Source organism: Nerophis lumbriciformis, linkage group LG01, assembly GCF_033978685.3.
Source record: "Nerophis lumbriciformis linkage group LG01, RoL_Nlum_v2.1, whole genome shotgun sequence".
NCBI lineage: Eukaryota > Metazoa > Chordata > Actinopteri > Syngnathiformes > Syngnathidae > Nerophis > Nerophis lumbriciformis.
Genome location: NC_084548.2, coordinates 25,508,885 through 25,536,523, shown reverse-complemented (window position 1 = coordinate 25,536,523; position 27,639 = coordinate 25,508,885). Strand labels below are relative to the sequence as shown.

Sequence of the window (27,639 nt, the reverse complement as noted above, 5' to 3'; positions counted from 1 at the left end):
ACATTACATTTTCCATACTAGTTGTCCTCATTAGGGTCACAGCTGGAGCCTATCCAAGGTGACTTTGTGGAGTGGTCGCCAATCAATCACAGAACACATATGCGTAACCAAACAAGTAGCAAAGTCAAAGGCATTATGAAACACACGGTGTGATACTCTGTCCCTCTTGAAAACAAAAGTAGGTGACCTATACAGCTGCTGTGTTATTGGACTGTGAGGCGCCACAAGGTTTCTCAAGAAGAGCTTTGTTCGGCTCACGAGTAAAAGCTCGTACTGAATGAAGTTGGAGGATGGGTGTGCCTCATTTGCCATTAGTTTTCGTCGCCATCATAGATTTAAATGGAACTAAAAAAATAAATAAAAGTTCTGAAGTGTGGTATCTTCTTCTTCGTTTGGATAAAGATGTTGATTAGAGGTGTAACCACTATAAAGCTGGGCAAGTGTTTAACAGCCAACTGACCAAGCTCTCGTTCACAACTGCCAGACCACGATTCCCGTTAGGATGGCGATATATGGGACAGGATGTTATGATGGGGTCTGCTCATGCCGCAGATGAAGCCATACCCCATTTGCACATAGTTGAGTGGAAAAGACCGACGCCAGTACAAAGGCAATTAAGACTGTCCCAAGCAGGCCTGGGAAAGCATATTCCCGGTGGTGATGTACTGGCCTCAGGGATGTAATCATGGAGTCTGGAAGAGTTTTCCCGCCATTCCATGTTCCATTGGTAGTCCGCCCAGTTTGCTACACTGCCGTTTGACTGGTTAAGGTCATTTAGCAGTTCCAATGCAGCAGGGAAAAATTGGTGTCTCGATTTAAGCTGCCGGTGTCCTCTAAAAGGAGGAGACAAAGACCAGTCATGAAGAAGGTGCCCAGGCTCCAGTGCTCGGCATGCAAGAGACAGTGTGGTTCTCTTGCAATGAAGCTCAGATGGTTGAATACCTGCTAAGATGGAAAGATTGTCCGTTGGTGTGGGACGCAGGCATCCAGTCACTAAACGCAAAGCATCGTTAATTGGCTTAACTATGAGACGAGTGTGAGCACTACGACACCAAGCAGGTGCAGTTCTCAGCGGCAGAGTGGACCAAGGCAAGGGTGGCTGTACGAAGTGTAACACCGCCAGCACCCCAGCTAGATCCAGCCAGTCGTCTCAAAAGCCCAACGCGTGTTGTTAGCTTTTTGCGTAGTGACTCCAGGTGTCGGCGAAACGTGAGTGCCCTGTCCAACTTAATGCCGAGATATGTTGGTTCGGCAGAAAAGGATAGAGGACGTCCATCAACAGTGATGTTAAGCTCACGTTGTGCCTCTCTGTTGTAAAGGTGGAGGGCTCCCGTCACCGTTTTGGTTACACTGAGCTTCAACTTCCATTTCTGGAGATAAGTGGATAAGGTCGCCATGTCCTGGCTAAGAGACCCCTCTAACTCCTGCCAGTTTTTTGCACGATGCAAAAAACTATGTGGTATCATTCTGATCTAATAGCACCAAAGTATTATTTCCGTGTTTACTATTTGGCTCTTTGACTAGAGTTGCACGTTTCCTTTCATTTTGTTTACAAAAATTTTTTATAGTTGCTAACTATCAATTATATTTGCTTTTTTAATCCAGCAGATGGCACAATCATGAAACGCCAACACAGTATCAGAGTGAGTGTGCCACAATGTGCTTTAGCCATCACTCCAAACTGTGAGGCTAACATGCTATCCACTAGGCCAGGGCTATTCAAGTTAATTGTTGTATGCATCACATTTCCAGAAGGCTAAGGACCAGGGTACTGGACTTCTTCCTTCACTATTATTGTTTTTTGGAGAACCAGCATCCTCTGCAGTTGACACTTGTTTTTTGTATATTTATTTTACAGTTACACATATCAGAAGAAAATAGCCCTTTTATGCAAAATACAAGTGTTCACTGTATTAAACGCTGGCTTTTAGAATGTTAAAAAGTCAATGCAAAGATCTACCAATGTGACTACACTGGTCCAAGTTCCTTTATACAACAGGGGCGCTCTCGTGTTTTCAGGGCTTTGCTTCAAAAACGTTAAAAGTCCAAGTTTTGAACTGAACTTTGGGGTTGGACTTGAATACAGTTAAATAGTATAGCACTATAGGCCATATGTGCTGCTGAGGAAATTATAGATAGTAAGATGATAGACAGTAACATGAAATGGTTATATATTGGAAGGAGAAACACTACAATGTAATACCAGGGTGTAAAAGGACTTACATGATTCATCATGGTCTTTTTTTACAACCGTAAAAAAAAACAACCTTCAACTCCTTCGGTTGCATTTATCAAGCTTTATAAGCCAATCCATTTTGACTGTAAAATGCGGGATTAGAACAGCTTTATTGTAGTCGGGAACGTTCTCAATTTTGTCTGATAGCGTCAAGAAAAGCTCTTTTCTTCCAAAGAGGTCGTCTCAAACACTGGCACTAAAATGGACTTGGTCGCCCCGTTTGTGCTGAGGTTATGGCGTCACAGACGATAAGAGGAAGATGGCACCTTGATGCCACTGTAGACGCAACATTTAACAGAATAGTTTCATCCTGATTTTCTGCCTCAGTCTTTCAGGAGGGGTCCCCACATTTGTGGGGCATGGAGGGTGCAGCGGTGGTGCTGGAACGTAATCTACATGCTAATTATAATGCCTGGCTAAAGCGCTGCAAAACCCAGAGGCCGGCAGGAATTAGCATACAAGAGCCGTGAGTGATTATGATTCGACCCGCCCTGGACATGCACAGCAATTAACTGCAATCAGAGCCTGTCCCTTTACTCTTCCATCACTCCCCCTTACGTCTCCCAGCCCTCACCCTCTCATCCGTGGGATAGCATATCTTCACTGGGTTTTGTCCTGATTAGACTTTACACCCGGATAGGTGAAGAATGTCGAAAAATGTCACACTGTCGTTTGGTTTGGCTCGCATTCACACTGTATCACGGTAATAGGAGGTGTAATGATAAAATCATTTTATATCACGTTGTTGTGACCGAGATTATTACAGTTATCATTAACACAGTATTGTTGAATGTGCTCAAAAAGTACTTACACACTAGGGTTGTACGGTATGCCGGTACTGGTATAGTATCGCGGTACTAATGAATCAAAAACGGTACTATACTGTTTGAAAAGTACCGGTTCCCGGGCATGACATTGCTGGTTTTGCGAGCAGAGGAGCGTGTTCGGCAACGCACAATCATGGAGTACTTACAAGCAGACACGGTGTGTAGACAGAAAAGGGAGGACAGACGCATTTGGCCTAAAAACTAACGATAAAGGTGAAGCTATAATACTGAAACGCCCTCAGGAAGAGGTGCTTTAAGACATGGCTCGTTAGCAGTCGGCAGTGTTTTAGCTACTTCTAAATCACTAATCCTCGCCTCCATGGCGACAAATAATGTACGTTTCTTACAAGTATCATCCCTGCAGGACGAGGAATAGCTAAACATGCTTCACTACACACCGTAGGAGGATACGACAGCTAACCGCTAATAACAAGCTAGCACCACTGAATGTAAACAAATGCCATGTGTGGAACTAAACCTAACACCCACTGTAATGATACTAAGTACAATAGCGTATCTCGTCGATACTACTATGATTACATCTATATTTTTTATCATCACCAAAATTGAATTTATATTATGTTTATAAACTCAGGATATATGTCCCTGGACACATGAGGACTTTAAATATGACCAATGTATGATCCTGTAAATACTTGGCATCGGATCGATACCTAAATGTGTGGTATCATCCAAAACTAATGTAAAGCATCCAAACAACAGAAGAATACGTGATTATTACATTTTAACAGAAGTGTAGAAAGAACATGTTGAAATGGATAATAACAGATAATAAAATAATTAACAGTAAATGAACAAGTTGATTAATAATAAATTTTTACAGCTTGTCCCTCATAATTTTGACAAAATAGAATGAGAAATGACACAATATGTAACTGCATACGTCAGCAGACAAATTAGGAGCCTTTTACTACTAAAAGACACGTTGTCTAGTATGTTCACTATTTTATTTAAGGACAACATTTTTCTTTGTTTGCAATAATAAACATATGTTTAATGTACCATAAGATTTTTTTGTTAAAATAAAGCCAGTAATGCAAATTTTTTGTGGTCCTCCTTATTTAGAAAAGTACCGAAAAGTATCAAAATACATTTTGGTACTGGTACTGATAGTAAAATATTGGTATCGGGACAACCCTATTACACACACTGAAATATTTTCACCCAGTTTTTTTAGTTTTTTTTATAAAGAGACACACAAGAAGAAACATTGTTTCCCTGAATCTTATCTGCACATGTGCAGTAACATGCGTGAGAAGAGAGCGGGGAGCTATCAAAACAAACATGAATTATTAGGCATTTTGATGTATTTTTAAGCGCAAAATTTAGACAATAATTTTAAATGTAGGAACACTTAATAATTTTTTATGAGATATTTGGAGGCCCTTAGAAATCTCGGGACTCTAGGCAACTGCCTATGTTGGTCTAATGATAAGTTTGCCGTATACACGCATCATCCAGGCATGGGTCTGCACGTCTCAGTCTCCGAAATTCTCTGTTCTCAAAGCTTATAGGTCCAATGTGCACAATTGAATAGCTTAGTAGTTGCTTAGACAGCTATGTGTTTAGACAAGTTTAGATTGGGGTATGACGTTTGTAATAGGGAACGATGTTATTGTGTCTTGTATTTAGGGATGGCTCCTGAATTCGGTACTATTATACGCACCGACTGAATTACATCGGTACTACTGGTTATCGATCCACTAAAATGAGACAGCGCCCTATGGGCTTATGCACCGAGTCATACCAAAGACTATAAAAATGGGACCCATTACCTCCCTGCTTGGCACTCAGCATCAAGGGTTGGAATTGGGGGTTAAATCACCAAAAATGATTCCCGGGCGCGGCCACCGCTGCTGCCTGCTGCTGCCCGCTGCTCCCCTCACCTCCCATGGGGTTAACAAGGGGATGGGTCAAATGCAGAGGAACATTTCACCACACCTCGTGTGTGTGTGACAATCGTTGGTACTTTAACTTTAACCAACTTTAAACTGGACAGCACAGTTATTATAATCAGCTCATTTTTAAGTGTTAAATAAAAATATATATATTTTATCATTGAACAATTAACATTTTTAACACACACAAAAGTATTGAAAATTGGTACCGTTGAGTACCGGTATCCATGCCCAGACACCGGGAATTGGTACCGTATCGGTTTTAAATGTAAAATATATTCAACCTTACTTGTATTTATGTTAGCATTAAGCTAGCGAGTAGCGCGCCAGCTTGCTTCTCTAAGAAATTAGAAATATCACTGGTCAGTGAGTTTATCCAAGTGCGATTATAAAATCACAGTTTTAATTTGATTGGATTTAATAATAACCATCAGGAGTTTTACTATGGTTTATCATTAATACAGAAAATCAGTATGAAGTTACAAACAAACTAGTGCGCAGTTGGGGGCTCTAGTGATTGTATTGGTATGCATAAGACATGTGTACCAAGACAGAAAAAGAATGCGGATGAGAGACGCTGAGCAGGGTATTGCATTTGTTTTTAAATTTAGCAGATTTTCCACTGCAGGAACTCGAACCAAGAACCTGCAATTTTACACCAACGTTCTTTCGTCATGCGTTTATTCGCTAATCAAATACAAGCAGTCATGAAAGTATTTGAGTGAGAGCGGAGATCCGCCATCACAAAGCCAGAGAGTGTGCATTACTATAGCATGCAGAACACCGCCACAAAGTTGCTACTCCACCTTTATCATTTCTATAAGTGCTAAGAAGACACAACTTAGAGACACTCTTCTGGCGTTTGGGAAAACACTTTGCCTTTCTTGTGAAATACGAAAACCAGTGGTTATTGAAATGTGGCCTCGGAGCCATTCGCAGAATGCAGCTCTTTTAATATGTACCCGTCAAACAATGAAGAAATAAATTGAGCAAAACAGGAAACATATAGCAAAAAGGCATAAAATAATGACAAAAAGCTGAAATGTTGATATTACAAACAAATAAAAACACAAAGGTGTGCATTTAAATATACGTTTTAGCCTTTTATTAGCCTATTTTATTACAAATGACATGACGATGTCACACGACCACTATATTGAAATAATATTAAGAACAATAATGTTTGCTTTATGTCCGTTTTTAATGTAAAATTGTTTATAAGAATATTTATAAGCACAGTATTTGTTTGTTTTGATATACCGTGATAATGTAGACAACTGTTGTTCTTTTATTAATGTATACCTTTTGGCAGCTGATAATGCAGTTCAAATTCTGAGCAAAAAAATGTCGAAGCACAGTGATCTTAAATACTTAACACTTGGAAACACTTTTCAGGGAAGTGAACTTAAAAGTACAAGGGTCCAGTTGTTTTTATTTTATTGTGATATCAAGTAATATTAATTTCAAAATTGTGGAACTTCACAAGTTATCTGTATCGACTACTGAAATTCTGGTATTGTGACAACCCTACCTAGAACTACTTTTTAGGACAACAGGGACTTGGGCCCAAAGTAGTTTCATGGCCATTTTTCAGTGTTGAAGTTCAGCGCTCTAAAAAATACTTCCCCCAGTATTTTTTTTTTTTTTTAACTCCAGGAACTATACTGTATGTATACAGTATATTTATACTACTCATATACATTTGTATATTGTGCAACAAAATGGAATGACAGAAAAAAGTTTAGCACATATGTGGACAGACATCGAGGTGCAGTGCAGGTCAAAGTGTCAAGCTATCCATAAAGTTGATTGTTTTCCTCAAAATACTTACTTAGTTCCAAGACTTTATACAACAGCAACTCTTCTTTAGTTTTGTAAAACTTTGTTTATGTTTATTCTCCTCACATTGATGAATTATGAATCCTGACTGATGCCACATGATTCTGGCTTTGGACTGTTTGTGACCAAAGTCTGCAATAATACTTTCCTTATGAACCCACAATTGTTGGTCAAGGGACTATACTGCCATCTTCTGGCTTTAAATTTAATTACGCCTGTTTCGTAGCAGCAAGTCGATCCCTTAAGCATTCTAATGTTATGTTTGGTATCATATGATATTTACTGTATTACTCTGTTCAGTTAAAGTGGGACCAGTAGGGATGCAAGGATACTTGAACTCCTTCAATTCCTAACTGACATTTGGAAAACATTTAGAAATACTGTAGTTGTCATGTGATATTCATGAGACTATTCCAGGATATGACTTCAGCTTGCTAGCTCCTTCTTTTTTAATCTTTTTTGACATTAAAGCTAATTTTAAAGCCAACAATTGCAATGATTTGACACGGTGTCAAATATTACAATCCAACTGTTCTAAACTTCTTACTATATTTTTTAAATTAATTTATAGAAATCAAGCTAAGAAAAGATCACTATCTGGATTTTAGTCTTAAAATTGCTATGAAAATAAATTAAACTCTTTCAATGATTTTAGCTAGTTTAGCGTATGCTGCCATCGGCCCTAACATCATAAGTGACTGTGGTTGTGCATATTTTGTAGTCCAAACAAACACCAACACATTTGCACACACAAACACGCGAGCACACACTATGGTTACAGGAGAAAGTACCGTGAAATACATAGCTACTACAGTAACTTACTCAACCTTTACTAAGTAGTTTACTTTATTTACTTTATTACTTTTGTTTGGGTCATATTATTCTAAAGGAGGTTTTGTCTTACATTACGATCATGCTTTGTCAGAGATGTTTTGTAATGTTATTCTGTGATATTTGCACCTAAAAAAATGCTAATACATCAGTTTAGGAACATGGGGTGAGGGGTGATTTTTCTGGCTGGCTGATATATTGTGTGAATGATTTTATAACATGTTCTCGTCGGGTCCTCAATTACATAATGATTAGCATGCTGAATATTAAATGTTATGAATGAATAGAGAAGGTTAAAACATTGTTATGCAGCAATATGAAGCCCCCCCTGAAAATTATATGTCTGGGATACACCTATTAATGGTGAATGCAGTGATTTCTCCAGATTCTCTGAACCTTTCGATGATATTACAGACCGTAGATGGTGAAATCCCTAAATTCCTTGCAATAGCTCATTGAGAAATGTTGTTCTTAAACTGTTCGACAATTTGCTCACGCATTTGTTCACAAATGGTGACCCTCGCCCCATCCTTGTTTGTGAATCCATCCATCTTCAACCGCTTATCCGGAATCTGGTCACGGGAACAATAGCTCCAGCAGAGACCCACAGACTTCCTTCTCCAGAGCAACATTAGCAACTTCCTCCTGGGGGATCCCAAAGTGTTCCCAGGCCAGAGAGGAGATGTAATCCCCACATCTGGTCCTTGGCCTGCCGCGGGGTCTCCTCCCAGTGGGACGTGCAACGGGGACCTCCCTAGGGAGACGCTTATGAGGCATCCGCACGAGATGCCCGAACCACCTAAGCTGGCTCCTTTCCAAGCGAAGGAGCAGCGGCTCTACTCCGAGTCTCTCTCAGGTGACTGAACTTCTCACCCTATCTCTAAGGGAGATGCTAGCCACCCTTCTGAGGAAACTCATTTCGGCCGCTTGTATCCGCGATCTTATTCTTTCGGTCATGACCCACACTTTATGACCACAGGTGAGAGTAGGAATGTAGATAGCTCGGTAGACCGAAAGCTTTGCCTTCTGGCTCAGCTCTCGTTTCGTCACAACAGTGCGGCAGAGAGACTGCAATACTGCCCCAGCTGCTACGATTCTCCGGCTGATTTCCTTCTCCATCTTTCCCTCACTCGTGAACAAGACCCCAAGATACTTACACTCCTCCACCTGGGACAGAGTCTCGTTCTCTACCTGGACTGTACATACCATCGGTTTCCTGCTGGGAACCATGGCCTCCGATTTGGAGATGCTGATCCTCATTCCAGCCGCTGAACACTCGGCTGCGAACCGATCCAGTGAAAGCTGAAGGTCACGAACCGATGGTGCAATAAGGACCACATCATCTGCAAGCAGCAGTGACACAACCTTCAGCCCCCCGAGACGTATACCTTCTCCGCCATGGTCACGACTCTGCCTAGAAATCCTGTACATGAAAATCACAAACAGGATAGGTGACAGAGCGCAGCCCTGGTGGAGACCAACCCCCACTGGAAACGGATCCGACCTACATCCAAGCACCCGGACACAACTCTCGCTTTGGTTGTACAGAGATTGAATGGCCCTCAACAGGGTACCCCTCACCCTGCAATCCCTCAGCACCTCACACAGGATCTCCCGGGGGACCTGGTTGTACGCCTTCTACAAATCCACAAAGCACATGTAGACTGGATAGGTATACTCCCAGGCCTTCTCCAGGATTCCCGCAAGAGTAAAAAGCTGGTCAGTTGTTCCACGACCAGGACGGAATCCACATTACTCCTCTTGAATCTGAGGTTCGACTATCGGCCGGACCCTCCTTTCCAGTACCTTGGCGTAAACTTTCCCAGGGAGGCTGAGTAGTGTGATACCCCTGTAATTAGCACACACCCTCTGGTCCCCCTTTTTGAATAGGGGAACCACCACCCCAGTCTGCCACTCCCTCGGCACTGTCCCAGACTTACACGCAATGTTGAAAAGGCGTATCAACCAAGACAGCCCCTCAACACCCAGAGCCTTCAGCATTTCTGGACGGATCTCGTCAACCCCCGTAGCTTTGCTACTGTGGAGTTGTCTAACTACCTCAGTGACTTCAATTGTCAATCCCCCATCATCCTGTCTGGGAGGGTGTGTCTGATGTTGTTGGGTTCAGGAGTTCCTCAAAGTGCTCTTTCCAACGCTTTACGACTTCCTCACTTGAAGTCAGCAGAGTCCCATCCTTGCTGTACACAGCTTGGATGGTTCCCTGCTTCCACCTCCTGAGGTGCCGTATGGTCTTCCAGAACAGCTTTGCTTCCGCCCAATAGTCCTTCTCCATGGATTCCCTGAACTGCTCCCATAGCCTCTGCTTAGCCTCGTCCACAGCCACGGCCGCTGCCCTTCAGGCCTGTCGGTACCTTGCAACTGCCTCCGGAGTCCCCTAGAATAACAAACTCCGGTAGGACTCCTTCTTCAGTCGGACGGCTTCCCTGACCACCGCTGTCCACCAGGGTATTCGAGGGTTACCACCCCTTGAGGCACCTAAGACCTTCTGGCCACAGCTTTAGCAATAGAGGCTTTGAACATTGCCCATTCCTGTTCAATGTCCCCAACCTTTACAGGGATGGCAGAGAAGTCCCGCCAAACGTTCCCAGTTCACCCGCACTAGACGCTTGGGTTTGCCAGGTTTGTCCAGAGGTTTCCCCCGCCATCTTACCGAACTCATTACCAGATGGTGATCAGTTGACAGTTCAGCCCCTCTCTTCACCCGAGTGTCCAAAACATATGGCCTGATTGATTGATTGAGACTTTTATTAGTAGATTGCATAGTGAAGTACATATTCCCTAGAATTGACCACTAAATGGTAGCACCCGAATAAGTTTTTCAACTTGTTTAAGTCGGGGTCCACTTGATTCATGATACAGATATATACTATCATCATAATACAGTCATCACACGTGCGCGTTGAAGTCCCCCAGCAAGACTATGGCATCCCCTGCCGGCGCTCCATACAGGACCCCATGCAAGGTATCCAAGAAGGCCAAATACTCTGAACTCTTGTTTGGTGCGTACGCACAAACAACAGTCAGAGTTTCCCCCCTCCAACCCTAAGCCGGGGACTTGTGAGTATCCCCACACCCGCCTGGGCCCTCACCCCCTGAGCAACTCCAGAAGTGAACAAGATCCATCCCTTGTCCAGGAGTGTGGTTTCAGAGCCCTTGCATGCGTAGAGGTAAGCCCCACCAGATCCAACCGGTAGCGCTCCACCTCCCGCACCAGCTCAGGCTCCTTCCCCACCAGCGTAGAGACATTCCACATCCCAAAATTCAGCCTCTGCTGCCCCAAATTGGTCCGTCTGGAGCTTCCACTTTCACTGCCATCCAATTGGCAGCGCACCCCACGGGTGGTGGGCCCACGTGGCGGAAAAGATGGTGTGACCACGTAGCTTCTTCGGGCTGTGCCCGGCCGGGCTCCGTGGCTAGCCTGGCCACCAGGCGCTGGCTGACGAGCCCTGCCTCCGGGCCTAGCCGGGTAACGCATCTTCTCATCGTTTGGTCCATGTTTGTGAATGACTGAGCATTTTATGAAAGCTGCTTTTATACCCAATCATGGCACCCACATGTTCCCAATTAGCCTGTTCACCTGTGGGATGTTCCAAATAAGTGTTTGATGAGCATTCCTCAACTTTATCAGTCTTTTTTGCCACTTGTGCCAGCTTTTTTGAAACATGTTGCAGGCATCAAATTCCAAATGAGCTAATATTTGCAAGAAATAAAGTTTTCCAGTTCGAATGTTGTCTTTGCGGTCTATTCAATTGAATATAGGTTAAAAAGGACTTGCAAATCATTGTATTCTGTTTTTATTTACGATTTACACAACGTGCCAACTTCACTGGTTTTGGGATTTGTAAGTAAAATAGTCACATATTTGACTACAGGTCATTAATGTATTTAAATTATGACTGTGTTGTCAAGAAACACGATTTGCTGACATTATCTTGCAGTGCGGAATGCTTGATGGGGTTGAGGGAGAGCTTGATTTAGCAAGTGAGCAACGACAGCCCACTTGGGTGGTCGAAGATTAAACAGGGAGAGGCAGATCACAGAAAGTTGTATTTTCTCTTATGACAAACTGGCCAATGAAGCACTGGTGAGCAAAAATAGACGTAAAGGGGCCTCGTGGGACCAGAAGGGGGCATGAATAAATGGATAAAGGGAATGTGGCAAACTCCCAATAAGCTATCTGACACCACGCACCAGCAGTCCCACAGGCCAGCTGACTGCTATTTCCAGCATGAGATGACCCACCAACTGTAGTTGGCCCGGGTCGTAGGGGGCGGTTGAAGGAAAGAAAGAGTCTGTCTGCTTTTTACCAGGACACCATTCAAGGACAGCCACTATTTACAAGTTCTAAAAGAGGATGTCAGACCTCAACGCAATGCTATGAGGGATTCAGTGTCCAACACATAAACATCATCAGTTCGAACTGTTCCATCCAAGACCTGTATGTGGCAGTAATGTCTTCTACACTGCATCATGGGTGCTAACACTTTGACTGGGGCACAATGGTACGCCATCGTCAAGGTATGGTATCTTGGTTTTAAGGCCACAGTTGGGCTCATTTTGGGTAGAGTAAAACAGCTCATTTTAAAAGCTTTCATGTAAACAGTTTTGATTATTTCTTAAACAGCACAAACAAAAGTACAAACTGCTGAAAGGAAATTCTGCAATAAATAAAATTATCGTTAGATGTTTTGGGAACGTGCAAGATGAAAATCAGTGCTAACAGAAGCAGTGTTTTCCACAAGACACAGATCTCTTTCTGGTGGTGAGTTGCTGGCTAGATGATGTCATCGTCTAATTTGCATAATTGGCCATAATTATTTGCATGTCATTGTATTGGGAAAATAACATTGTAGACGAGACAAAAAGTAGGTAAAAACATAAAAAGAAAAACTAATATGTTTAAAAAACAAATTAATTTTCTTCTTTCACTTTTTTTTTGTCGTTTATCTAAATGCCATAAACCAGAAAGTCGTCCGTCGTCTGTGAGAATGCTGCTGCTCATTGAGAATACCGATAAGTGACTTTATGTCGAAGTCTTTAAAAGTCTAAAATAATATAATATCTATAATTATTCCAGAAAAAGTTGCTAGATTGAGTGAGTACTGGCTACATGTAGCGTAAAGCCACCAAGTTGGTGACACTGACCGATCCTGCTACGTCTACTTATTCTCTGGTAGACCAGGTGCGTATGAGCCATGTTAAAAAGGAGAGTTACGGCATAACGCCACCTACTGATCTGGGCCGTAATGGCAAGCAACATTCACAACATGTGTTTGTAAGCGAGGGCAAAAAATATAGTGCCAAATATCTTTGTAGACATCCAAATTTCCGCACTGGAAAATCCAATGACAAATATGTGTACTGTACCATTACACAAACATTTCTGATGAAGCAAGGCTGTCTTCCAATCAGTACAGTAATAACTTCATGAATACATTTAAGTATTTGGATATTTTACATTTTCAAAAGAGAAAATCTAACGTAGTTTGCTATGAAGTTATACATAATACAACCTGTATCTCAGCTTTGTGTTTATAAGAAACAGAGTGCATTATTTCCAGTACTACCATTCGTACTACTATAGATAGTAATGTATAAACATTTAAACTTTTTCTTGCCTTTATTTTCCCATTATTGCAGGTATACTTTGTGTGGTCAGTTTTCTATATTTGTACATTAAAAATGCGAAAAGCAATCCAATGCATGTCAATCTGTATTTGAGCAAAACATCCACATCTTATTTATGTTACAGTACATCTTGTTTCTTACAGGACAAAGCACGCCAAAGAAAAACAAGCTGTGGGCTCCAAAAAGCCCCCGGGCTGCACTTTGAACACCCCTATGCTAGACCATCAGTGACATTGTACCACAGTTATGCTTTCACACAGCCAGTGTGATCAATAGACTGTTTTCACTTGATGTCAACATCTATCTGTACGTATTGCTTACTTAATTGCCAAAAGGGCTAATCATTTGTTTTTTATTAGTCATTAGTTATGGTGCGTGCATCTCACGCTATGTGTCTACCTAAACACAAATATTTTGCACATTTAACCCAAACCCCTGACCTAAAAAAAAAATTCCATTCACATAAAAACTTATTTACCAGCTGTCATCCACATTTTGGCCAATCAGAAGCCTGGAAAAGCAACAACCGCTTAATCTGTTCATTGACATGGTTGATTTACAGTACATCTACAGTGTCTGGCCGAGGTAAACGCTCAGCAACCGTTTCAAACACAGAAATGACCCATACCCACTTAAAAACTGCAGAATAAAAAAAAAAAAAAAGACAAATGCTGCATACGGCAAGAACACACAAAAAATCCCCAAAACACATGTGTCATGTCTGTGTAATCATGTTTTGTTTAGTTATAGGACTCTTTAGTTTCTGTCTTTTCACTCCCTTGTCTTGTCACCATAGTTACCCATTAGTTTCACCTGTCATGTCACGCACCTGTTTTGAGTCACGCACCTGTTGTTAATCATGTCTGTGTTATTTAAGCTTTTCATTTTCTGTTGTTCGTCCTGGAGTCATAGCCTTTCTCACCCTGCTATCCTCGCGTTTTCAAGCCCTGTTCACGGTCCCATGCCACAGTAAGTGTTTTGTTATTTCGTGTTCAGTTTCTGCCTTTGTGCAAGCTTTGTTTTCATTCGCCAAGTTTTTTACCTCCGCCATAGTGCGCGCTTTTCGTTTATTCTTTGTTTGATAAATAAATCATGTACCCACCTTCAAGCCATGTCCGATCCAAATTCTCTTGCATCTTGGGAAAACAAAAACTCCGCAGTCCAAGTCTTGACATTATGACTCCAGCTAATCGCTTTCCCGCAAGGAATTTGGGCGAAGAAGGAAATTGGGAGTCTTTAGGAGCCATGGCGGAGCGAGACATGATGTGGGGGCCAAATGGGAAGCTTATTCCCATTAGCTCCATTTGGTCCGAGGATGGCGCTGCTTCACCGCAATCCCGGAAGCGGCGCTCCAGACCGAAGACGTCAGGGAAGGCGAGCAGACCGCACGCAGCGCTCCCGCAGGCTCCTCCCACTCCGGGCGGAAGTAGGCTGCTGCCAGCTCTGCAGCTCCAAGATGACGTCAAAGACCAGGATTTTTTTTTTCTGAATTCATTTTCTTTTGATTCCCCTCCCCAGGACTCAAGTCACGCCCAAGTCACAAACATTTTTTTTTTCACCCACAATATCACAGGTAGAAAATAGACATTTTGGACAATTTAAAGGGGACGTTTCTGCCTCCCCCCACCCACCCCTAGAGAGAGTTCCAGACCGCAGAAAGTGAGTCTGGTATCCGCCCCTTGAGGGGGGGGCTGGGGTCGGGAGCTGTGTAGGTGGGGTGGCTCTGCATCACCATGTCAAGCCACAGCCTCCAGCACGGCCGCCACCACCAGTCTTCCGACCTGTCAAGCCACAGCCTCCAGCACGACCGCCCTCACCAGTCTTCCGACCCGTCAAGCCACAGCCTCCAGCACGACCGCCCTCACCAGTCTTCCGACCTGTCAAGCCACAGTTTCCAGCATGACCGTCTTACCAGTCTTCCGACCTGCCAAGCCGCAACCCCCAGCTAGGCCACCTCCACCTGCTCCAAGGCTAGCTCCACGGCTAGCACCTGCCGCAGCTCCACGGCTAGCACCTGCCGCAGCTCCACGGCTAGCACCTGCCGCAGCTCCTCGGCTAGCACCTGCCGCAGCTCCTCGGCTAGCACCTGTCGCTGCACCTCGGCTAGCACCTGTCGCTGCACCTCGGCTAGCACCTGTCGCTGCACCTCGGCTAGCACCTGTCGCTGCACCTCGGCTAGCACCTGTCGCTGCATCTGTTGCCGCATCAAGGCTAGCACCAGCTCCACCACGCCAAGTTCCACGGCAGACTCCAGTACCCGCACCACGCCTAGCCGCATCATGCCAAGCTCCGGTACCAGCTCCACGCCGCCAAGCACTGCCAAGCCAAGACCAAGACCCTCCACGCCAAGTCCAAGACCAAGACCCTCCACGCCAAATCCAAGACCAAGACCCTCCACGCAAAGTCCAAGACCAAGACCCTCCACGCCAAGTCCAAGACCAAGACCCTCCACGCCAAGTCCAAGACCAAGACCCTCCATGCCAAGTCCAAGACCAATACCCTCCACGCCAAGTCAAAGACCAAGACCCTCCACGCCAAGACCGAGACCCGCCACGCCAAGACCGAGACCCGCCACGCCAAGACCGAGACCCGCCACGCCAAGACCGAGACCCGCCACGCCAAGACCGAGACCCGCCACGCCAAGACCGAGACCCACCATTCCAAGACCGAGACCCGCCATGCCAAGACCGAGACCAAGACCCGCCATGCCAAGACCAAGACCCGCCATGCCAAGACCAAGACCCACGCCTAGGCCAAGACCAAGACGCGCCACGCCGAGCTTCGCCGCCTGACGCGCCACGCCGAGCTTCGCTGCCTGCATCATCTGCTGCTTACACGCCTGCCACGATGACGACGCGCCTCCCTCCTCGTCGGCCACGGATATGGCCGCTACCTGGTCGCCCGCCACGCCAAGTGCGCTCACCTCCCAGTCGGCCACGAATGTGGCCATTCCCTGGGCGCCCGCCTCGCCTGCTGCAGCGGCGTTCCACTCGCCGCCGCCACCTAACTCTGCCCCGGTGGATACGGGGACACGTGGTCTGGCGACCCACCATGTCCCCCTCCCGCCCTCCCATGACTCTTGTTAATTTTTTTTATGGACATCTGGTATCTGTCCTTAAGGGAGGGGCTCTGTCATGTCTGCGTAATCATGTTTTGTTTAGTTATAGGACTCTTTAGTTTCTGTCTTTTCACTCCCTTGTCTTGTCACCATAGTTACCCATTAGTTTCACCTGTCATGTCACGCACCTGTTTTGAGTCATGCACCTGTTGTTAATCATGTCTGTGTTATTTAAGCTTTTAATTTTCTGTTGTTCGTCCTGGAGTCATAGCCTTTCTCACCCTGCTATCCTCGCGTTTTCAAGCCCTGTTCACGGTCCCATGCCACAGTAAGTGTTTTGTTATTTCGTGTTCAGTTTCTGCCTTTGTGCAAGCTTTGTTTTCATTCGCCAAGTTTTTTACCTCCGCCAAAGTGCGCGCTTTTCGTTTATTCTTTGTTTGATAAATAAATCATATACCCACCTTCAAGCCATCCATCCATCCATTTTCTACCGCTTATTCCCTTTGGGGTCGCGGGGGGCGCTGGAGCCTATCTCAGCTACAATCGGGCGGAAGGCGGGGTACACCCTGGACAAGTCGCCACCTCATCGCAGGGCCAACACAGATAGACAGACAACATTCACACTCACATCCACACACTAGGGCCAATTTAGTGTTGCCAATCAACTTATCCCCAGGTGCATGTCTTTGGAGGTGGGAGGAAGCCGGAGTACCCGGAGGGAACCCACGCAGTCACGGGGAGAACATGCAAACTCCACACAGAAAGATCCCGAGCCCGGGATTGAACCCAAGACTACTCAGGACCTTCGTATTGTGAGGCAGATGCACTAACCCCTCTGCCACCGTGAAGCCCCCTTCAAGCCATGTCCGATCCAAATTCTCTTGCATCTTGGGAAAACAAAAACTCCACAGTCCAAGTCTTGACAACATGCATAAGAAAAATGCTGTACGTTCCCGATATAAAAGAGAAGTTAATCAGGATAATAGGAAGTTAGTTAACTGAGGAATATCCGGCTTTAAAGCTGTAAGACGTAATATTTTAATGCATTATATCCATCCATCCATTTTCTACCGCTTATTCCCTTCGGGGTCGCGGGGAGCGCTGGAACCTATCTCAGCTACAATCGGGCGGAAGGCGGAGTACACCCCGGACAAGTCGCCACCTCATCGCATTATAGAACAACACATTTTTATAGCCAATTTTTTAAGAAAGACACAAAGAAACAAAACACAGTTTTATTCTGCTAGCATTTTTTTTGCACACTCATGGAGCAGTTATGTGTCCATGAAACACAAAAGAGTGCTTTCTCTTTAAGAAAATACTACTAATCTCAACTCATTATGGGCCTGATTTACTAAGATCCAAATACCACGCACTAAATAGCGTGTGCAAACTATAGAATTGTGTGTACTATTAGTGGACATGTTGCGTGTGATCTATATTAATACTGCATGTACAAACCCCGTTTCCATATGAGTTGGGAAATTGTGTTAGATGTAAATATAAACGGAATACAATGATTTGCAAATAATTTTCAACCCATATTCAGTTGAATATGCTACAAAGACAACATATTTGATGTTCAAACTGATAAACATTTTTTTTTGCAAATAATCATTAACTTTAGAATTTGATGCCAGCAACACGTGACAAAGAAGTTGGGAAAGGTGACAATAAATACTAATAAAGTTGAGGAATGCTCATCAAACACTTATTTGGAACATCCCACAGGTGAACAGGCAAGGTGGGTGCCATGATTGGGTATAAAAGTAGATTCCATGAAATGCTCAGTCATTCATAAACAAGGATGGGGTGAGGTCACCACTTTGTGAACAAATGTGTGAGCAAATTGTTGAACAGTTTAAGAAAAACCTTTCTTAACCAGCTATTGCAAGGAATTTAGGGATTTCACCATCTACGGTCCGTAATATCATCAAAGGGTTCATAGAATCTGGAGAAATCACTGCACGTAAGCAGCTAAGCCCGTGACCTTTGATCCCTCAGGCTGTATTGCATCAACAAGCAACATCAGTGTGTAAAGGATATCAACTACAGTTGGTCACTACAAAGTGCAAGTTAAAACTCTCCTATGCAAGGCGAAAACCGTTTATCAACAACACCCAGAAACGCCGTCGGCTTCGCTGGGCCTGAACTCATCTAAGATGGACTGATACAAAGTGGAAAAGTGTTCTGTGGTCTGACGCGTCCACATTTCAAATTGTTTTCGGAAACTGTGGACGTCGTGTCTTCCGGACCAAAGAGGAAAAGAACCATCCGGATTGTTATAGGCGCAAAGTTGAAAAGCCAGCATGTGTGATGGTATGGGGGTGCATTAGTGCCCAAGACATGGGTAACTTACACATCTGTGAAGGCGCCATTAATGGTGAAAGGTACATACAGGTTTTGGAGCAACATATGTTGCCATCCAAGCAACGTTACCATGGACGCCCCTGCCTATTTCAGCAAGACAATGCCAAGCCCCGTGTTACATCAACGTGGCTTCATAGTAAAAGAGTGCGGGTACTAGACTGGCCTGCCTGTAGTCCAGACCTGTCTCCCAATGAAAATGTGTGGCACATTATGAAGCCTAAAATACCCCCGGACTGTTGAACAACTTAAGCTGTACATCAAGTAAGAATGGGAAAGAATTTCACCTGAGAAACTTAAAAAATGTGTTTCCTCAGTTCCCAAACGTTTACTTTACTATCAACATGTGCACAATTACTAATAGCTTATTTGCTTTGTTAAAAGGAAAGGCCATGTAACACAGTGGTGAACATGCCCTTTCCCAACTACTTTGGCACGTGTTGCAGCCATGAAATTCTAAGTTAATTATTATTTGCAAAAAAAAAAATAAAGTTTATGAGTTTGAACATCAAATATCTTGTCTTTGTAGTGCATTCAATTGAATATGGGTTGAAAAAGATTTGCAAATCATTGTATTCCGTTTATATTTACATCTAACACAATTTCCCAACTCATATGGAAACGGGGTTTGTACATAATGTGTGCGTCCGTGTAGCTCTTTGATGAGCCTGTGATGCTTCCATGTTTAACTCTGTCACCTCCGTTAAGTTACCATGTTCACGTCGTGAAAGTCTGGGAGGAAAATGTGACTGGCGGAGGATGTCGGTGTTTTACCACAAACCTTGTGGTGCAAACATGGAGGCTGCCGTTTTTTACACAGCGAGAGACATTTCAAAAACACGGTTCATTTCAAACCGTCAAGACACGAAAAACCCAACATGTTTAATTTTTTGAGTTCTTTAAAATTTATGGCAGAGGGCTGATTGGTGACTAAGGTTTGTGTTCGGTATAAACACGGTCTTTGGAGGAGCGCGGCGAATTGCCTAAACCGGCAATGTGTGAACTCTGAACGCCCCTATAGTTATGTTTTCCTGTATGGCGCTTCTCTACTTTCTAGTTCTAGTTTTGTAATTCCGGCTTAGTTTCTACAGTTGGTGCTGTACCTTCACTCTTTTTCTGTTTCAGGCCATCACCTGTTTTCCATTTATAACTGGGCCTATTTAAGTTCCTTTAGGTTCACCTGTCAGGCGCTGGATTACTGTATCGTGTCACGGTTGGCCTTTGTGCTGCATTACCGCTGTCTGCTGGCTTTTGTTATTTGTCCCAGTTTACATAAGCTTTTACCTGCATGTCGCCATCCGTCTCTGCATCTTGGGGTCACGCCAAGCTCAAACATGTGCTACCGTGACACCTGCAACTTGACAAATAACTGAGAGAATATATAATGTTCTTTTTGTCTAAAATTGTAATTATCCAAATACTTCACTCATATTATATAGGTCAACACTTTTATTGAGCTATTTTTTTTAATTTTTATTACCTTATTTATTTCCTAAATGCAATATAATAATAAACAATGGATTACTTAAAAAAATATATTTTTCTAATCTACAAACAAAACCATGATTGAATAAAATAGACTAAATTATTTTTTAATGTCTAAATAAATGGACCCCACTATTTTGCATATTTGTGTTTCTTATGCCTCACTGGTAGTGTTTCAGTCACAGTATTATCTGTTTTAATGGTTAAGCTTTTACACTATTGTTTTAAATGTTGGTTTGTACTTTAGCACTTTAAGATGTATATAAATGAAACGTGCGTCACAAAAAAATATATATTATTATTTCTGGCGGGAGTTGTGTGGTGTCTTATTCTGGTAGTGGCCCTTGAACACACCGTAAAAACACCTGCGCCTCGATCACTCTGTGTTAAGAGACCACAGCTTGTAGGTTCAATGTGCACAATTACTAATAGCTTATTTGCTCAGACAGCAATATGTTTGAATAGGTTTAGATTGGTGTATGTCATTTCTTAATAGGGATAGACGTTAGTGTCTCTTGTTTTCAAGTCAGCATTTAATTTAGTGAGTTGACACCAGTCAGTCTGAGTTTATGAAGTTATCAATCATGGTTTTTCGATCATTTTATTTGTAAACTTTAATCGTAACCATGGTGAGTTTTACCGCGGTTATCAATAAAACCATTTATCGTTATATCCCTGCATGGTAAAAATTACTGTTAAAACTACGGCAAGCATTTGTTAAATAGCAATAGTAAAACACCGTAAAATCAAAAATAATGTATCGCAATAGCAAATTAATTCATGGAAAACAAGAAACCGTAGATAACATAACGTACTGTGGTTATTATACGTGGAAAACACATGACTTTCCTGTGAAAGTGTAAAAAAAAATTGTACAATGCATTTGCAAATACTGGAATGACACATGCAAATACTGGAATGACATGCAAATACTCTAAAATCATCATCATGGGGTATCAGGCCTGTTTGCAGGCATCGATGATCAGGGCTCTCCAGTCTTTTCGGTCGTCCGCTCTATGTATGAGCTCTATATTATTGATATTTCCGATAACATTTCTTAGGCTGTTGTTCGTTGTCGACCTGGAGCTTTCTTTCCTACTAGTTTTCCTGTTAACATCAGTTTTTCTAAGCTGTCTTTTCTAATGATATGTCCGAGGAATTTCAGCTGCCTATTTTGAATTGTTGCAATTAGAGATCTTCTTGTTTTTGCCTTTGCCAATACCTCTTCATTACTTTTCTTTTCAGTCCATGATATGCGGAGTATTCTTCTGTAGAACCACATTTCAGTTGCCTCTAATTTTCTCAGTTGTTGATTGTTTAAAGTCCAGCATTCACAGCCGTAAAGTAGGACAGACCATACATACATTTTGAGGACTCTGAGTTTGGTGTCAATTGAGATGTTTCTATTTTTAAATATAAGATTCATTTTGTTGAAGCTGTCTTTTGACATGGTAATCCTTTTGTTTATCTCTTTCACACCTACCATCAGATGTTACTGTGACACCGAGGTATTTTAATAGATCCACTTGTTTTATTTTCTTGTTGTTGCATGTGATGTTACATGCAAGTGGATGAGGCTTCTTGGAAACTGTCATGTTTTCGGTTTCGTTGAGGTTTAAAGCCAGTCCGTTTGCTTCACTGTGGGCTACTACTGTGTTCGGGATGTTCTGTAGTTTTTCATCAGTCTGCCACTAGCACAGTGTCATCTGCATATCTGAGGTTGTTAACATCAATTCCTCCAATTTTTATACCATCTTGATGATTGATGTTGCGTAAGATCATTTCACTGTAGATGTTAAACAGATCAGGAGATAGTACACAACATTGTCAAACATCCCTTTGAATGGCTTTGAATTGACTACATTCACTATCTATTCGGACTGCTGCTTCTTGTTCCCAGTACTGATTTCTGATAATCCTCAGGTCTTTCCCATCAATATCCAGCTCATTCAAGATTTAGAAAAGGTTTTTATGTTTCTCTTTAATCGAATGCTTTGAAATAGTTCATAAAACACATGTATAAATCTGTTTGCACTTCTATTGATCTCTCAATTACCATACGGAGTGTAAATATAGCATTTCTAGTGCACTGGTCCGGGGGAAATCTGATTTGCGTGGCCGAAAGTTCTGGATGTATCTTATTCCTTGCTCTTGCCATCAGTACTCTAAGAAGAATGTTGGTGGTATGACTCATAAGGCATATCAATCTATGTTGATCACAGTCTGTGGTTCCTGGTTTCTTTGGCAGAGTAATAAAAATAGATTTTTCATATCTGATGGAATTTGCCCGTCGTTGTAAATGATGGTAAACAGTTTTGTCAGCTCTGATGTTCCAATTTCTTCGAGTGCTTCTATGACTTCAATTGGTATTTTATCTGCTCCAACCGCTTTACCATGTTTCATTTTGGACATGGTATTTTTCACTTCATCTTCTGTTATGGGTGGGCCTTCCATTTTTTTTCTAATAGTTGAAGTTAATAAATCTTCAATATATTCTGACCATCTTGACAGAATGTCTTCCTTATCCATTAGTACGTTGCCTTCCTTTGATTGGATGCATCCTGACTTTGAGGGACCCAGCGTCCAGTTGACTTATTTGATCTTTTGGTGCATGTACTTGCTATTAGTGTCCTTGTGTTGTTCTATTTCTTCACTTTGTGAGTTTATCCAGACTTCTTTAGCCATGTTGCATTTCTTCTTTATAAGCTTATCCAGTTTGTTGTACTCTAAAATATACTGTCTAAATTTAAGATTTTGTAGATTCTACATTTAAATTTACAACATACCTTAATTGTTTATGGATTTGTGTTAAAGCATTAGCCTAGTTAACTTTCAGCTAACAACATGTTTTCTTGTATTTTTGTGGCAAGTTGTACAATACATTGAGGGGTTAGGTCTATCTGCTTCATTGTAAACTGCATTGAAATGAACCACGCTGTGTGTTCAAGTGCGCTGGAACTGGTAGCAAGCAGCTATTTAACGGATACAGAGCATTTAAGATTCATTTTTAATCGCTCACTTGAAGGAATATGTTGCAGAAGGCCATGTTGAACTTGTGAGTTGTCCAGTGAAAGGTTGTACAAATATTTTCAAGTTAATATGCTTAATGTACCGCTCTTGTCTTGGAAACAGATATTTTGCGGATACGAGTATTAGTGACAGGGCAGCACGGTGGAAATGTTGTTAGCATTTGTGCCTCATATTGAGAAAGTCCTGGGTTCGATTTCCTGGCCATGGGTCTTTGTGTGAGGAGTTTGCAAGTTCTCACTGTGACTGTGTGGGTTCTCTCTGGTACTCCAGCTTCCTCCCACCTCCAAAGACATACTCCTGTGGATAGGCTGACTGGCAACACTAAAATTGGCCTTAATTTGTTTAACGGTGAATTCCTGGCAATCCCAGCTGCCAGTATTTTACCATTAATTAAATTGTTTTGTTTTTGTGTAAACAGGTTAACAATATATATATATTTTTAAATAGTAATTTACCTTAAGCAAAAACAGTTATCAACTGTAAAATGTACGGTTTCAACATCAACATACCTTGATGTCTTGACTGTATTTTTATTATGAATTCCTGGCAAACACAGCTGCCGGTATTTTACTGTAAATTGTGAGGCTTTTTTTTTTTTACAGTGTTCACCACAACCATATAATTATTATGCATTTTATTAGTGATGTTTGTGGATAAAGTCAAACATAACAGACAATAGTTTCCGATATTTTAATCTAATAAAAAATATATATATATTTTTTTAAATATAGGCCAATACTGTATATTATGTAAGCCGATGCATTTATTTTGTGTGTGTTTTATTGTTATACTAAATCAAATATAATAATAGATGAGGGAATACCTTTTTGTTGTTTTCTATTCTACAATCAAAAAACGATTCCTAGCTGAGTTTTTTTTTTTTGAAAGGCATTTACAATCATTCATACACAACGAAATCGGGCCATTTTTAGTTATTTATGTTGGTTTTTTTACATACAAACAAAAACATTTTCTATCAACTTTCAAACATTATTTTCTTTTCTGTGTGGCTCTTATCCACTTTTGTTTTTATACTTTTCATAATTGATCCGCCTTCCGCCCGATTGTAGCTGAGATAGGCTCCAGCGCCCCCGCGACCCCAAAGGGAATAAGCGATAGAAAATGGATGGATTTTGGTTTTTTTTTTATGTCATGGGAAAGCCAAAAACTAGCTGCGGCCTGCGGGACACTAATAGAATAGAATAGAATAGAATAGAAAGTACTTTATTGATCCCTGGGGGAAATTCAGCAATGCAGTGTTTTTCAACCACTGTGCCGCAGTCTAGTGTGCCGTGGGAGATTATCTAACTTCACCTATTTGGGTTAAAAATATTTTTTGCAAACCAGTAATTATAGTCTGCAAATTATGTGTTGTTGTTGAGTGTCGGTGCTGTCTAGAGCTCGGCAGAGTAACCGTGTAATACTCTTCCATATCAGTAGGTGGCAGCCGGTAGCTAATTGCTTTGTAGATGTCGGAAACAGCGGGAGGCAGCGTGCAGGTAAAAAAGTGTCTAATGCTTAAACCAGAAATAAACAAAAGGTGAGTGCCCCAAAGAAAAGGCATTGAAGCTTAGGGAAGGCTAAGCAGAACGAAACTAAAACTAAACTGGCTATAAAGTAAACAAAAACAGAATGCTGGAGGAGCGCAAAGACTTACTGTGTCATGTCATACGAACATGACATGACAATCAACAATGTCCACACAAAGAAGGATAAAAACAACTGAAATATTCTTGATTGCTAAAACACAGTAGATGTGGGAAATATCACTCAAAGGAAGACATGAAACTGCTCCAGGAAAATATAAAAAAAAAGAGAAAAAGCCACCAAAATAGAGGCGCAAGAAAAGAACTAAAACACTACACACAGGAAAACAGCAAAAAACTCAAAATAAGTCACGGCGTGATGTGACAGGTCGTGACAGTACACAAGAGCTATATTGATGCATGGTTGGTTATGGTTTTAAGTCATATCCAACAACGACTTTTTACTGTCAACTGAGTTTTGTTTTTTAATGATTTCTGCTGGTGGTGTGCCTTCGGATTTTTTCAACGCAAAAAATGTGCCTTGGCTCAAAAAAGGTTGAAAAACACTGACCTAATGCTCGCTTTTTGTCAACTGTGAATTGATTTACGTGGACCAAGTTGAAAAACGTATTCGGGTGTTACCATTTAGTGGTCAATTGTACGGAATATGTACTGTACTGTGCAATCTACTAATAAAAGTTTCAATCAATCAATCAATCAAAACTGTATTGTGACCCTGGTTAATAGGCAAGTTCCTACAAATGGCTTAATGTTGTCATATTGCTGCTAGCCTACCAATTAAAACACACACACACACACACACACACACACACACACACACACACACACACACACACACACACACACAAACAAACACACACACAAGTTCAAATAAATTGGTCTTGTTCTACCTGATCGACACTTGATGATTTCGCCGAACTCGTCCTCCACCGCCTCGTCGCAGTAGTCCTCGGGGCGCACAGCCTCCGCCATGTCGGTCAAGAGTGGAAGTGGGTCAAAAAGGTCTGAAGGGAAGTCTTTGGAGCACACAGGCAGGTAGTCCGAGGGAGAGTTGGATGACTTCTCCGGCCACAGACTGGAGTGGAACGCAAGAACGGAACTGAGCAGAGAAGACGAGGAGCTGCTCTGGGTCGAGTCTGTCAGAGAGAAGCAGACGGAGACGAGCAGGTGTGCGGACTGGAAGCCGAGGGGGTCGGCGGAGCATTCCCATCCTGAAATAGTAAGCTGTGTGACGGTTCTGGTGTGCAGACGCCATGCGTAAAAGTCCTCAGCGCGCCAGACGCATAACAGAAATTCTATTTCCGGTATTCAAAAGGAAGGGGATCCTCACCTGACATCATGAATAAAAAAACTAAATAAATATGTTCACAGTCACGTGCTGCATTATTCAACCTATTGAATAATATTCTGCGAATGCTGCAATTGGTCTGATACCATGTAAACACAGTACAGGTCCAGTATTGCCGACAACGATACTTTAAATCAGGGTCCCTAAACTACGGCCCGCCAGCATCCAAAATCCGGGCCGCGGGAAGTCCCAAGTTTAACAAAAAAAACTTATTTCCCCCCCCCCCATGATTCCATCCATTCATTTTCTACCGCTTGTCCCTTTTGGGGTGACAGGGGGTGCTGGAGCCTATCTCAGCTACAATCGGGCAGAAGGCGGGGTACACCCTGGACAAGTCGCCCCCTCATCGCAGGGCCAACACAGATAGACAACATTCACACTCACATTATATATATATATATATATATATATATATATATATATATATATATATATATATACACCCCGTTTCCATATGAGTTGGGAAATTGTGTTAGATGTAAATATAAACGGAATACAATGATTTGAAAATCATTTTCAACCCATATTCAGTTGAATATGCTACAAAGACAACATATTTGATGTTCAAACTGATAAACATTTTTTTTTTGTTGCAAATAATCATTAACTTTAGAATTTGATGCCAGCAACACGTGACAAAGAAGTTGGGAAAGGTGGCAATAAATACTGATAAAGTTGAGGAATGCTCATCAAACACTTATTTGGAACATCCCACAGGTGAACAGGAAAATTGGGAACAGGTGGGTGCCATGATTGGGTATAAAAGTAGATTCCATGAAATGCTCAGTCATTCACAAACAAGGATGGGGCGAGGGTCACCACTTTGTCAACAAATGCGTGAGCAAATTGTTGAACAGTTTAAGAAAAACCTTTCTCAACCAGCTATTGCAAGGAATTTAGGGAATTCACCATCTACGGTCCGTAATATCATCAAAGGGTTCAGAGAATCTAGAGAAATCACTGCATGTAAGCAGCTAAGCCCGTGACCTTCCATCCCTCAGGCTGTACTGCATCAACAAGCGACATCAGTGTGTAAAGGATATCACCACATGGGCTCAGGAACACTTCAGAAACCCACTGTCAGTAACTACAGTTGGTCGCTACATCTGTAAGTGCAAGTTAAAACTCTCCTATGCAAGGCGAAAACCGTTTATCAACAACACCCAGAAACGCCGTCGGCTTTGCTGGGCCTGAGCTCATCTAAGATGGACTGGAAACAGTGGACGTCGTGTCCTCCGGACCAAAGAGAAAAAGAACCATCCGGATTGTTATAGGCGCAAAGTTGAAAAGCCAGCATCTGTGATGGTATGGGGGTGTATTAGTGCCCAAGACATGGGTAACTTACACATCTGTGAAGGCGCCATTAATGCTGAAAGGTACATAGAGGTCTTGGAGCAACATATGTTGCCATCCAAGCAACGTTACCATGGACGCCCCTGCTTATTTCAGCAAGACAATGCCAAGCCACGTGTTACATCAACGTGGCTTCATAGTAAAAGAGTG

General features: G+C 42.4%; 1 protein-coding gene across 1 annotated transcript in view; it reads right to left on the bottom strand.

Moving 5' to 3' along the window:
* Window positions 1–25,971, bottom strand: part of dmd (dystrophin) — a 586,555-nt gene extending 560,584 nt beyond the window's left edge. The window contains exon 1 of the mRNA XM_061978041.1: window positions 25,679–25,971. Within this exon, the coding sequence (XP_061834025.1) occupies window positions 25,679–25,760 (82 nt within the window). The 5' untranslated portion in view covers window positions 25,761–25,971. The remainder of the gene's footprint in view (window positions 1–25,678) is intronic.
* Between the last annotated feature and the right edge of the window lie 1,668 nt (window positions 25,972–27,639).